Below are 13,126 nucleotides of genomic sequence, written 5' to 3'. Positions count from 1 at the left end.
ACAGTCGACAAAAATCACATAATATATTCTCCATAATTAATCACAACAGATCTCACTTTATTATACTATATATCACCGCAATTCCGCTGATATACTTTTCCTTCTGTCCCATGAAGCGATAAACGCGGCAGCGGAATTATGTTTTAGCTAATCGTAAAATAGTTGCATATTTTTGTAAAAAGTATTTTACTGAGAAACTAATTTTATTCTTTACTAATTGATATATTTACTAATTGATATATTATATCATGTATAAAATATTAAAATTATTAAAAACGTAAGAAATAACATTAAAAAGTCTACTTTTTGTATTATTCCACGTGATCTGCTTCCGCGTATTCCGCTTCATGGGACACAAGGAAAATAGAAAAAGCGCCGGAAGAAAAGCAGAACAGCTGTGATTGGTCGTGCTAACTCCGCACGTTCCGTTCCGCTGAAAATTTCCGCTCCGTGGGACGGCGCTCTAAAGGCCCTATTGTGCAACTATTGAGTTCGCTGAACGTACTCAGTGTAATTGATCTAGATTTAGGGATTTATCACGCCCAATGGGTGCGGTCAGCGGAAAAAGCGCTCAGTGAGCAATCAGTGATTATTGGTTCTTACTGTTAGATCTCTAAATCTAGATCAATTACATTGGGCGCGTTCAGCAGAAAAAGCGCTCAGTGAGCAATCAGCGATTATTGGTTCTTACTGTTAGATCTCTAAATCTAGACCAATTACATTAACGAATTGTTCAACTGTTGTACAACTGTTGAGTTCGCTGAACGCACCCATTGGCTGCATTCAGCAGACTCAACAGTTGCACAACAGTTGAGTAATTTGTCAATGTAATTGGTCTAGATTTAGGGATCTAATAGCAAGAACCAATAATCGTTGATTGCTCACTGAGCGCTTTTTCTACTGAATGCGCCCATTGACAAATTGCTCAACTGTTGTGCAACTGTTGAGTTCGCTGAACGCACCCATTGGCCTATATTCTGAATCCTCTTTTATCGATAAAAGTGCTTTAAATGTAGCTTCTCAGTCAATCAGGTGGCTCCTAAACCTCTTTTAGAGGCACTTTTATAAATAAAGTCAGCGGCACACGGTGCTGGATGGAAATATTTCATTTTGATTAGTGCATTTCCATCCATCTTTAGAAATACACCAATCAGAACAGAATATTTCCATCCAGCAAGCAAACCAGCATGAAAACAAGCATCGTGTACCGCTGGCTTAAAAGAGGATTCAGAATATGGGCCAATGTCTATTTTTATTAACTTCAATTAACTTAACTAGCTGATTATTCCAATGGAATTGACCAATTGCATCTATCAATTTTGACTAAAGAGAAATGCGATTGGTTAATTCCGTTAGAACCATCGACTGGTTAAATTAACCAAAGTTGGTAGAAACAGGCATAAATGCATCTAGAGATTCGCGGCTGTGTATAAGTTTTCGTGATTGTCGCGACACTATCGGTTGCCTCTGTTGGTTCTCAGTGTTGAGATAACGTTCCTCTCGAAAGTTCACACATCGTGGTCGGCGCGTGCAATAGTAAAATGGCTGCCGGGAAACGTCAATACATTTTATATTAATAAGAGCCTATCTTTGTAAATAATCGCGGCGCAAGGAGACGTCGCGCTTTAAGGGCGCATGTCGTTCGACTGATGAGCCGGGGTTCCTCGCGATCGCGTGTATGAGAGTGTACGTGTGTCGGGATGGCAGAATTCGTGCGCGGTGGGCCCAGCGTGTCCAACAATGCCAAGGTACGTGCGAGAGGCATTATTCATCCTCCGGCCGTCGCATGTCCGTCGTTTTCTTTGTCGCGCGACATCGTTGCGGGCTAGCGTGACGTCGCGGGCAGCGCGAGCGACGCGTCGCAATCGCATCGGCGCAGCTTTTTTCGCGGCCCTCATTTATTTATTGCGCTTCCCTTATCGTTTCGTCCGCGCGCGCACTTGTATTTACGTGCCGACAACCGCAATTTATCTCGCGGTGTATCGTTATCGGCGTCGGCCAGCGATACTCCCAATTCCCTGAATAAGTCCGTGCGTCGCGTCGCGACAATGAGAGATGCATGACTTCGCGTGTCGATTTTGTTTGCTCCGCAAGAATTTACGCCGCTGGTGTAATTTTAAAATTTTGCGCCGGTGAGATTGACCGCCGGTTGACTAACTTTGACATGTGTCAAAGTGAGTCGAATCGCTGACAGCTTGACACAGAGGTGAACGCCGAAACACAGAACGAACAAGACGTCTTATTGGATGAATGAATTTTTAGATGGAACATAATAGTAAAGGCGGATCTCCCAGTACAGGAAGCGAAGACGGCGGTCAGAATGAATCATTAAATGCAGAAAATGAATTTGATCCTTTCCTTGAAAATATACCAGACGATATACAGGACACAGAAGAACCTGATGGCGCCAATGCTACTCTGTTAACAGCACCACCAGAAAATCAGTGAGACTGAGAATATATATAGTCTATTAATTTTTTATAAAGATATATTTCTAAAGTAAAATTTAATGTTGGTGCAAAACACACAGCATATACATATGCACACAAATATGAGTTATTATATGATTGCAAAATGCAGTACACTCGTAGTTGTAGAATTAAAATCAAACTGGAAGGATGGATCTTTTGCAGGTGGTATCATGGTAGATTAGATAGATTTACAGCAGAGGAAAGACTGTGGGATGCGAGTAAAATGGGTAGTTATCTGGTCCGTGAAAGTGACAGGAAGCCTGGAAGTTATGTCCTGTCTTACTTAGGAAGGACTGGAATAAACCATTTTCGAATTACAGCTGTCTGTGGAGATTATTATATTGGTAGGAATTCAGATGTTGAAATTAAGGAGTTTATTCATCTAAACCAAAATGTTTAAACCTATACAAAATTTAATAACATTATTGCAATGAAAAACATTCATAGTTAAAGCATTATGCAATTTGTCATACTGTTTATGAGAAATTTAATATTGAATATCACAATTTTGCATATATAACTTTACATAATAATACAGGCAATACAGATGACCATTATTCAAGTATAACTTTGTAAAAAATGATACTATCCAAATAAAAAACTCACCATTATAAGTGTTACATATTAGGAAAAATGACATAGAAGAATGAATAGTATTTACTACACTGTTTTTGGGTAATCGTTCATTGTATACTAGAAAACTACTGTTTCATATTTTGAATAACATTATGCTGAGTGAAACAGCAAGATAGTATCATGAAATTAGTTTAACATGTATTATTTAGATAGTGAGATAAAAACATAAAGATGTACTTTTGTTCAATAGTGAGTTTACGAATAACACCCATGTGCTATTGAGAATATGCCCCTTGAATCCTGAAAATATATACTGAATAAACTCCTTACGTATTCTCAAATCACACATGATACATGAAAAGTAGTGCATTTTTTAAGATATAATGTTAAACTAGGATATAATGTTAAGGTTGGACTTGCAAAACATGACTTTCAATCTTTATGAATGAAATAACATAGATAAAATTTCTCAAGTTTATAACTTGAATAAAATCTTATAAAAATCTGTTTAATAGAAATTTTCTAATCTAAAATCATGTTGTAGGCGGTCGTCAGTTTAACAGTCTATCAGATCTGGTCGCATATTATACTCACTGTTCTGATCTGCTAAAGAGAGAAAGACTTATACACCCAACACCACCACCCGAACCAGTGAACGACAAAAAGCGAATTGTCGCGATATTGCCATACACGAAAATGCCAGATACTGATGAGTTGAGCTTTCAGAAGGGAGATATATTTTTTGTGCATAATGATATGGGTGATGGGTGGTTGTGGGTCACTGCTCATAGAACTGGCGAACAGGGTTTAATATTTCGAGAATTGGTGGAGGATCTCGATGACTCAATAGATCCTAATACAGTGTTTTCCTGGTTCCATCCCAATGTCACTAAGAGCGAAGCAGTTGACATGTTGGTAAAAGCAGGACCTGGAAGTTTCCTAGTAAGCAACAAATGATTTTGCTTGAAATTATGCCTTTTGCGAAATTATTTATTTTTGTCAACTTATTGTTATAAAATAAATAAAGACCCTAAAAAAATACAACATATAAATAGGATAGATAAGAGTCAGCGCTGATCTTAGAACAAAGTTGTGTATAAACATAAGTCATGTATTATCTACTATTATACACAATTAAATCAAGATCAAATTATTATTATTAATGTCTTCATTCAATAGGTCAGACCATCGGATAATAGTCCGGGAGATTATTCACTCTTTTTCCACATAAACAATCAGATACAAAGATTCCGAATTGAGAAAAAAGGAGTGCGATACCTAATGGGAGGTAGAACGTTCGAATGTCTTGATGCTGTAATCAACAGGTACATTTCCATCGTCTTAATTTCGCACGAAACGATACGTTTTGATCATTAAAATATGTATTCTTTTATCCCGTCGTGACTCTATTATAACAGATATCGGAAGGAACAAATTGTGGAGGGGCACACTTTGGTTCAAGCGATGGTAACTGAGCCTGACGGTAGTGTCAGAGTTAACAGAGAGGTTCAACATGCCGAGAAAATATATGCGACTCTGAGAGAATGTCGAGAGCAATCGGGGGCGAAGAAGAACAAAGGGATCAAAATGCAGGGTTATCTAGAAAAGAAATCTGAGAAAAATAAAAAGTGGAAAGCGTTATACTTTGTGTTGCTGGTAGATGCTACCGACACGCATCTCTACCTGTACGATAATCCCAAAAGAACTAAACCAAAAGGTCTCATCGACTTAAGCTGTGCTTACTTATATCAGGTGAGAGATAAGAACGCTCAAAGCGCATAAATATACATCCAACAATACGTCATACATTAACATATCGAAATCACAAATACTAATGAATAACATGAAAGTATGTAACTGTTACAATAACATGCATGATATGCGCGAGCGACGTCGCGCCGGCGAATGAAGAAAATAATAACGCATTTGAGGTAATAAGCGCGGAATAAGTGATCGAAGCTGTCTTTTTAGGTCCACGAGAGTGTGTTTGATAGGTCTCATTGTTTCCAATTAGTCGAACGTGCTTTACCGTGTCTGGCCACCATAACTTATCTGGCTACTCCCAATTCCGAGAACGCATTAGATTGGATTAACGCCTTGAAACCATTGTGTGTGTCACAACTTACTCGTGCCCCGAAAGTCGCCCGCCTCCGTGAATTGCGTTCGTTGCACTTGCATATTTTAGATGCGCATAGGCTTCCGTACAAGCTAGTTCCGAGTCCATTTATTATAGTGGCCCTAAACAATGTTAAAGTCGCTCGCACGAAGATTAAAACGGGATTACATCCGCTCTGGGATGAGGAATTCATTCTAGAGTACGTATGCGAATCATTTATCGAAAAAGTAGCACTGTATGACTGTACCGTTCGTATTGAAGTTCACGAATTTGCTTAACAGAGATGTACCGCCAGACGTTATGTCTTTCTCGCTGACCTTGTATAACAAGGGTAAACGCAGCAAAGACACGGAGGTTGCGGAATTGACGGTCGAGTTGGCGAGCTTGACTAACGGAGAAGAAATGGACGAGTGGTATCCGCTGTCAGGTGTCACTCCTATCGGTGAATGGGGAGCATTACGTTTACGTTTACGGTAAAGATCAGGAGATTTTCTGGATATATCGGTGTATCTTTATACACTAAGATATATTATTAGATTCTCGTGTGTGTGTGTGTGTGTGTGTACTTTTATATATATATATATATATATATATATATATATATATATATATATGAGTGTATATCGAGAAAATATATATATTCGCAGATACAGACACGATTTAGCTATGCCTCCCGAAGAGTACAGCCCTCTTCAACAATTACTGTTGGATCCAGAATTGCATGTTGTCAAGGCTTTAGCGGATGTATGCCATTTAGACAGAGTACCCCTGGCAAATAGTCTTCTTAGAATATTTAGGTACATACAAGTTCTCTGTATCACACAAGTTATTTAATATATATGTGTATATATTATATTTTTTTACACTAACAATCTTTTAGGCATGAAAGGAAAGAGGCGGATCTTCTACGATCATTGAATCAAGCTGAAGTAAGTTATAATTTGGTTTACACACAAGCACAAAGAATATATTATTTAATTATAGTATTATGTTAATTATTTTATTTAGGTTGAAAAGGAAGATGAAACACCAACATTATTTAGAGCTGCAAGTCTCACTACTACTTTAATGGACTTGTACATGAAGTCCGTTTGTACTTCGTTTTTAAAAGCTGCTCTGCGTGATACGATTGTGAAATTAATTGAAAGTAAACAGAGCTGTGAATTGAATCCGACGAAAATGGATTCGCCGGAAGATGCGTGTAGTAACGCAGAATTCTTACTACAAGTATGTACTTTTTCTTGCAGTGTTTAAATTAATTAGACGATGATTAAAAATATTATACGTATACCTTGTTGTAGGTATTGGACGAAGTTACATTGAGTATTTTTACAAGCCCCGACGCTTGTCCAAGGACCCTCAGATACATTTGCGGATGCTTGCAAAGAGCAGTTGTTGCTAAATGGCCACATGAAAGACTAGTCAGAACTCGGGTTGTCAGTGGATTCATATTTTTACGCCTTCTCTGCCCTGCCATATTAAACCCTAGGTCGTTTAATTTAATAGCTGAACCGCCTCCACCAGGTGCTGCAAGGTACATAATTCATATATAAATTAGACGCATGCAAATGCGAGATTAATCTAATTTTGAATGCCTCTCCAATCTATTACATTCGCTAATGGTTTATATTACTTTATTCGTAGATCGTTAGTTATGGTGGCAAAGTGTCTGCAAAATCTGGCAAATTTAGTGGAATTTGGTGGGAAGGAACCTTATATGGAAGTCGTGAATCCATTTATACTAAAAAATAAAGAACGAATGGTCGTGTTCCTTGACCAGTTGTCTGTAAGTTGATTTCATATATTAATTTTGATTCCATGTATTTTATTTGAACCTATGGCTGTGTGTGATGCTATAATTTTCAGTGAAATAAAAAATTAATTCAATAAATGTTAACTTATAATTTTTGTATGATTAAATATAGAATGTCGCTGAGAAACCAGAATCAGAAGGTGCAGATCCAAGAACCAAAAGTACCTATGTATCCGACACTGCAAGAGACTTAGCAACATTACATCATATTTGCGTCTCACATTTGAAAGAACTTCAAGTTTTGTCAAAGACCCAGGTGTGGCCATTAAACTTTTTCTCTTTTAATTTGCAATTATCTAAATGAAAGAAGAGATAAAAATTACATTCTTTTTGCTTGTAGCCGACGATTAAGCAACTGGTAACTGTGACTGAAATGCTGAGCAAACATAAGCAGAAGTATATGGAGATGATACGGTAGTGCTAGAGCCATCAGCCATGAACAATGCCAAACACAATAAAACAATTTATAAGATTCACGATGACGAATAACATATATAGTAGTATTTAATTATTATAATTAAGTAATTATAAACGTACAGACTGACGTGCCATATATATTACTGTATACACTCAAGCCTACATTTACTATTTCGTATGTAATTAGAAGTTAGTTTATATATATAAATATATATATATAAATATATATATATATAGTAACAGTAACACATGACAGTGATATAGTTACATACAGAATCATATAGGCGTATAACAGTTTTATATTTACTTAGGTGCTCGAAAATAAATACAACCTCAATCGAAATATTTGTTTCGTTAATTTTAGCCCTACTGTTCCAGTACGTATACTAAAGAATTCTGCTATTTAATCAAATCACGTTATAAAATATTTTAGTTTTACATCTTGGATGCAATCTAAGATGAATGAAGTATGGTTTTCATATTGGTATTAGTATAATTCAAGAATAAATGCAAATTATTTTTACAAATAAGAATTCTACTGCAGCGGTAGTGCACATTGTATATCTTGTATAACAAACAACATTGCTGAATTATATCTTTACTTACAAATGCCAATTATATTTTATAAGTGTTGCTGCACTATCGGATAATTAAAATTTACAGACCGTCAAAAGGACGACAATCCAAAGACAGTTCATCCACCGACCCAGGAAATCCGTTGGTGAAAGAATCACTTCGTATCTCGTACCTAGTACTATCAGTTCAACATTCGAGTGCATTAGTCGGTGTAAGACCATATGCGAACATCAATGTTTGGTGTTGTTAATGTATCAAGGCTGTGCACTAATAACTGTGGTAGAGCTTTTATTTACTATTTCTTTCTTGTATTTTGAGTCGCCTTCAAAGGCCGTACGTAACTATTTAAGGTGTAACTTTTTATTTCCATATCATGACATCATAACAATTTGATATATATACGACAAGATGAAATTCATTAAATATAAGTTTATATATGTATATATATATGTGTGTGTGTGTATACCTCTTAATATAATTAAAGAACACTAACAGATATCAGCCAAATTAACATAACTGAATTTTATGTAAAACTTTATTGGTAAACTTCGATTATAATAGCTGAAATATGAATGTTATTGTTTGTGATTGATATTTTACTATCCAAAGACTCGTACCAATGACAAAATATTGTTTTAATAAAGTTAAAAGTATGAAAATTTTAATATTATAAAACACACAGCGCAAATGAGCCATAACGATCTTATAGGCAAGCATTCAAGAAGCGAATGCGCGTAACGAATAAGTCCTATATAAAAAGTTTCGATATGAAATTCAATTATATAATGATATCTATGCCGTGTATATTTATATATACACATTTTCGTTACTCGGAAACATTAATATTAAAAAATACTACATGTACACGCATACGAGAATATGGAAGTTATATTGTTTGCATTGTTTGATGAAGGATTTAACCCTTGATTGTTCTTTGAACATATTACAGAGGCTAGTCCATATTTACGTTGTATGTTGATTGAAGAATAAATTCATTGTATTGAAATTATCTTATTGTCAGAAAAAAATACTCAATTAACTTGAGTACTGTATTTACCTTCGTCGTTTGATGATAACTTTACTGATTAAACTATGCGTGAGTATATCGCAATACATATATAAATCATGGTAAATATATATTTATTTTATTAACTATGATGCATTATGTTATATTATAGCAAATTATTAGTAAAACAGAAACGTAAGTCTGTGTTACTATATCAACTATGTTGACAGTAGTTTCTCTTACGCTTCCTCTTAAAGTTTAGAAGATAATAACTTTAAGTATACTTAGATTCCTATATAACTGTAGAGAAAAATAAATGTATAAGAATACATTAGCAGAAATACAGCTTTCTTGTAATAAATTCACTATTTAAAGGAGAATAAAAAAACATACATTATAGTTGAATATTAAGCCTTTGGTTAATAATATATAGATAGCACGAGAAATTAATACAAGAAAGCGATATATCCTTTCCTCAAATTTAACAATCGCCATGCGAATTTATTTTGATATAATTACACAATATTCGTTACTTGATTCGTATCTTTTCCAAATTGTACTAATGACAAGAGTATTTCTTGTTTCTTACAAAGTAACATATGAAAATGTCCTTTACTGATTCCCAAACCCCATAAAAATTTTTTTAAATATTTTTTTTCGTACACTTTACGATTTCAAAGATATTCACAAACAAATAATTTTATTTGCAAGTAAGTTATCTATGAGGGGTTGTTTCAAATTTGCGAGAAAGTATATGTAAAAAAATCTCAGTTTATCTGCTTTGCATCATATTCAAAACTCATTAAAATCAATGAAAGACACTTTTATATGTTTCCTTGTAAAATAGAGTGTATTTATATATTCTTATGCTACGAAATAAGGTCTTATTTGAAAATTGCAGACTTAATCACAGTAACACTTAACTAATCTGGCATGTACTTAAGAATATCTAATCACAGCACATAATGAATTAAGTTTGTGATATCTATTTTATATGACTCAGAACTTCTTTCTTTTTTTTCTTTTTTAAAAAATGAAAAGAAGTCTTATTTCTTCAGCATATAATATTCAGAGTACTAATGGCAATGATCAAAACTTAATTCATAAGTTATAAAACAATTCGTACATTGATTAGATTTCATTTTGTAATAGTGTATTATAATATTGCTGTTTAATTAAAATTCATTAGCGCGCAACGAATGATCGTAGTATATAACAACTAAATATCTATAATTATGAAAAATAAATTTGCGCGTAATACATACATGCCATATTTCACCGGATTCTTCATCATTGGCCTGTTTATTCTGTAGCAAATTTTTATAATCCCCTGTATATAAACGACATAATTAACATTGACCAACATGAATATCTGCGTGAAGTTTAATCTATTCGCGAATTAGTTGTAACTTTTCGATTCTATAAACATACATATGAAATTCAATGTCTTTTTTTGTGCCAACATCATTACACATGTAATGAAGAAAATAGTTATCACTCTTCCAGTCAATCAAGGGTTAAGACACTTCGGTTTAATGGAATATTACGAAACGTATGGCAAACTGCCGGGTAAACATTTCTTACGAAACATAAATCCATTAGTAAAAACGTATGTAATATTATATAGTTCTATTAGGTAATTTGTTCTTGCCTCTCAATGTATAGAAAAAATTGTGCTAGTAATTTATTACAATATTCTATAGAATAAGCTGCAAATATTTGTGCACTGTGAACATAATGTAAGGCTTTTCATATTTTATTTCTGCGTTGTAATATGTAGTCGAGTGAAAGTGTATTGGTGTTATCCAAGGATTTATAAAAGACAGCATCGATGTCTCCTGCGTCCAGAATTACCGACTTTATTACGTTTTTTCTTCTCTTTACCTCTAAGTTCTTTGTCTTTCCGTATTTCTCTGACCTAGAACGTGTGACGGAATATTGTTACTTAATTTTTTTACAAATCCATTTGAGATATACTTGTAGAAACTCGACATTGCGTCACATAGAAATTATTTTAATGTATAGAATATTACGTTAATGTTATTCTATTCGTCATACTTATAATATGATAAAGTTATTACTATCTATTTACCAAAGTATAAAAAGCGTCATCTACACCCATTCTTGTTTTCGCCGAGGTTTCTACAAATGGCACACCATACTGCCGCGCGACTTCTCTTGCTTGAGTCATGTTTACTGCCCAAGACTGCTGAAGATCACACTTATTGCCAACTAACACCATTGGTACTTCTTCTGCATCTTTTACTCGTTTTATTTGTTCTCTATATGTACTAATATCCTATAATATTGAAAGTACAATGTATGGTGTCATATGAAAGTACGGATCAAATGGCAATAATTTGTATAACATGTTTACCTCAAAACTTTTAGCTGAGTTTACAGCAAATACTAACAAAAATCCTTCTCCTGTTCTCATGTACTGATCTCTCATTGCACTATATTCCTCTTGTCCTGCTGTGTCTAATATATCTAGAAGGCACGTTTCACCATCGATCACCACCTGTTTAACAACAGGTGTTAGGGCATTTAATAGAGCTAAATAAGATATTATATATTTTTTAAATTTTAGATTTTTAATTTAAAACTGGTTTAGGTATTTTAGTATAAAAGATAATAATCCATAAATGAACTGAAAATTACTACAAAAGATACTACCATGATAGAAATAAAATTACTATCTTTTCTAGATACACACATAAATCTTGCTTACTTGTTTTCTATATGAATCTTCTATGGTAGGATCATACTCGTCAACAAAGTGATTCTGTATCAGCTGAATGGTAAGAGCTGACTTCCCAACACCTCCAGCACCAACCACTACAAGCTTATATTCTGTCATGATGCAGTGTTTTAAGTTGGAAGTTACAACTCTTGTTGTTTTTGTCAGAAAGCGTTTCTTTTTCTGCAAAAAGAAAAAACAATATGCAAAATTGATGATAATCTTATTAAGAAAACTATTGAAATCTTTTAGAAATACTATTTATTATTAATAAAAAATTAATTTGCATTTTATATAGATCAAATAATTTGTTATTGGAATCAACTTCATTTTTGTTTTAAAAGGCAACTTTTAAAATACAAAATACAACTCATCATACGTTTTAGAAGGTTTAAATGGCAATTATAATCTCTCTCACGCACACACATACTCACACACGCACACACTCTTTCCCTGTCTCTTTCTTGCTGGATTAGTCATTCACAATTATTACATACACTTAATAGACTCACACTGCGATGAGTAATCGTCAATATATACACAACCACTTTAATCACTCGCAAATTCGAGAGCAACGTATCGGACGCGTTTGACAACTGAAAAAAGCAACACAAATCGGTAGTGTTGTGTGCACACACATCTCGAACAACGAACGGCAACCCCACATACGTACTACGTGGGTAGGCACGTAACAGATTGATTGTAATCGTGGGGCGACTGAGTGCACTTAGCACCCGGACAATTGTTGTCGGCAAGCGCCACACGAGAAATTCCTCAATAGAGTATTTTTACGAGGAGCACACGCGTCATCGACGCGCTATGCGCGTCGTTGTATTTCAGAGTAAACACACAGTGCATGCTTTCGAGAGACGCAACGCGCGGCTGAGAGGAGGAGACGGAGAGAAGCGGCTTAACGACGCGGACGATGCATCGCCCGCGGTCGTTCGCGCACTTACCGTCGCTCAAAGACTCATCTGTACGAATTGCACCTGACAATTAAAACACTCCTCTCCTACGTAATCCGCTCCGTCGCGAATTAGTCACTGGAGAAACCATCTGGAAAGGAGCATCGTCAGTGCTGCCAATGTTGCTCTTGCGAAGTTACGGAGACGGAAATGTCGGAAAGGGTGTTGACCACCGGGTTCGCGCGACTGACAGATTGCTCTCACAGATGGTGCGGGTGTGGCACACGAAATATGACGTCAACGGTGGACTTTGAGGCGGATAATTCCAAGATAAAACAATCGAAACGCACCGGACATGATAGCTATCTTTTAATTAAATAATTAATCATACATCGAGACGAATATTTTTTTGTACTTTGATTTGTGTATGATTTTCAACAAACAAATGTATTGTCGCAATCCCGCGCACGCGTGCTGCGTCGATTACAACGCCAATCATAGGACGC

General features: G+C 35.2%; 2 protein-coding genes across 4 annotated transcripts; one reads left to right on the top strand and one right to left on the bottom strand.

Moving 5' to 3' along the window:
- Nucleotides 1-1,470: 1,470 nt before the first annotated feature.
- Nucleotides 1,471-7,736, top strand: LOC116842101 (ras GTPase-activating protein 1). The gene is made up of 15 exons (XM_032810820.1): nucleotides 1,471-1,748; nucleotides 2,263-2,444; nucleotides 2,634-2,815; nucleotides 3,592-3,989; nucleotides 4,227-4,372; nucleotides 4,466-4,799; nucleotides 5,019-5,362; nucleotides 5,445-5,636; nucleotides 5,811-5,960; nucleotides 6,044-6,092; nucleotides 6,172-6,390; nucleotides 6,465-6,697; nucleotides 6,808-6,949; nucleotides 7,089-7,232; nucleotides 7,317-7,736. Exons 1-15 carry the CDS (start codon nucleotides 1,701-1,703, stop codon nucleotides 7,392-7,394), a joined length of 2,841 nt encoding a protein of 946 aa, XP_032666711.1. The 5' UTR covers nucleotides 1,471-1,700; the 3' UTR covers nucleotides 7,395-7,736.
- A 577-nt stretch (nucleotides 7,737-8,313) lies between these two features.
- On the bottom strand, nucleotides 8,314-12,861 carry LOC116842102 (ras-like protein 1). 3 transcript variants are annotated; one of them, XM_032810821.1, is made up of 5 exons: nucleotides 12,672-12,861; nucleotides 11,707-11,898; nucleotides 11,353-11,496; nucleotides 11,068-11,274; nucleotides 8,314-10,893 (listed from the first exon to the last, which is right to left on the bottom strand). In XM_032810821.1, the coding sequence occupies exons 2-5, from the start codon at nucleotides 11,833-11,835 to the stop codon at nucleotides 10,789-10,791; spliced, it is 585 nt and encodes a 194-aa protein (XP_032666712.1). In that variant the 5' UTR covers nucleotides 11,836-11,898; nucleotides 12,672-12,861; the 3' UTR covers nucleotides 8,314-10,788. The 3 variants fall into 3 exon arrangements, with proteins under 3 accessions (XP_032666712.1, XP_032666713.1, XP_032666714.1); XM_032810822.1 differs by lacking the exon at nucleotides 12,672-12,861 and adding an exon at nucleotides 12,150-12,633; XM_032810823.1 differs by lacking the exon at nucleotides 12,672-12,861 and adding an exon at nucleotides 12,228-12,633.
- Nucleotides 12,862-13,126: the final 265 nt, after the last annotated feature.

The sequence above is a fragment of the Odontomachus brunneus genome, unplaced genomic scaffold, assembly GCF_010583005.1.
Source record: "Odontomachus brunneus isolate Ranch 3 - 2012 unplaced genomic scaffold, Obru_v1 Obru_scaffold_021, whole genome shotgun sequence".
NCBI classification, from domain to species: domain Eukaryota; kingdom Metazoa; phylum Arthropoda; class Insecta; order Hymenoptera; family Formicidae; genus Odontomachus; species Odontomachus brunneus.
Note: the sequence above shows the minus strand (reverse complement) of the source record. Positions and strands in the feature narration are given on the sequence as shown.

What these genes read in the sequence shown, in the direction of transcription:
- LOC116842101 (XM_032810820.1), top strand. Translation starts at nt 1,701, where the DNA reads ATGGCAGAATTCGTGCGCGGTGGGCCCAGCGTGTCCAACAATGCCAAG. An exon ending in GATGAGGAATTCATTCTAGA is followed by an intron (nt 5,363 to 5,444) that starts GTACGTATGCGA and finishes TTTGCTTAACAG; the next exon opens with AGATGTACCGCCAGACGTTA. An exon ending in ACGCAGAATTCTTACTACAA is followed by an intron (nt 6,391 to 6,464) that starts GTATGTACTTTT and finishes ACCTTGTTGTAG; the next exon opens with GTATTGGACGAAGTTACATT.
- LOC116842102 (XM_032810821.1), bottom strand. Translation starts at nt 11,835, where the DNA reads ATGACAGAATATAAGCTTGTAGTGGTTGGTGCTGGAGGTGTTGGGAAG. An exon ending in AAGATTCATATAGAAAACAA is followed by an intron (nt 11,497 to 11,706) that starts GTAAGCAAGATT and finishes GTTGTTAAACAG; the next exon opens with GTGGTGATCGATGGTGAAAC. An exon ending in ACTCAGCTAAAAGTTTTGAG is followed by an intron (nt 11,275 to 11,352) that starts GTAAACATGTTA and finishes TCAATATTATAG; the next exon opens with GATATTAGTACATATAGAGA.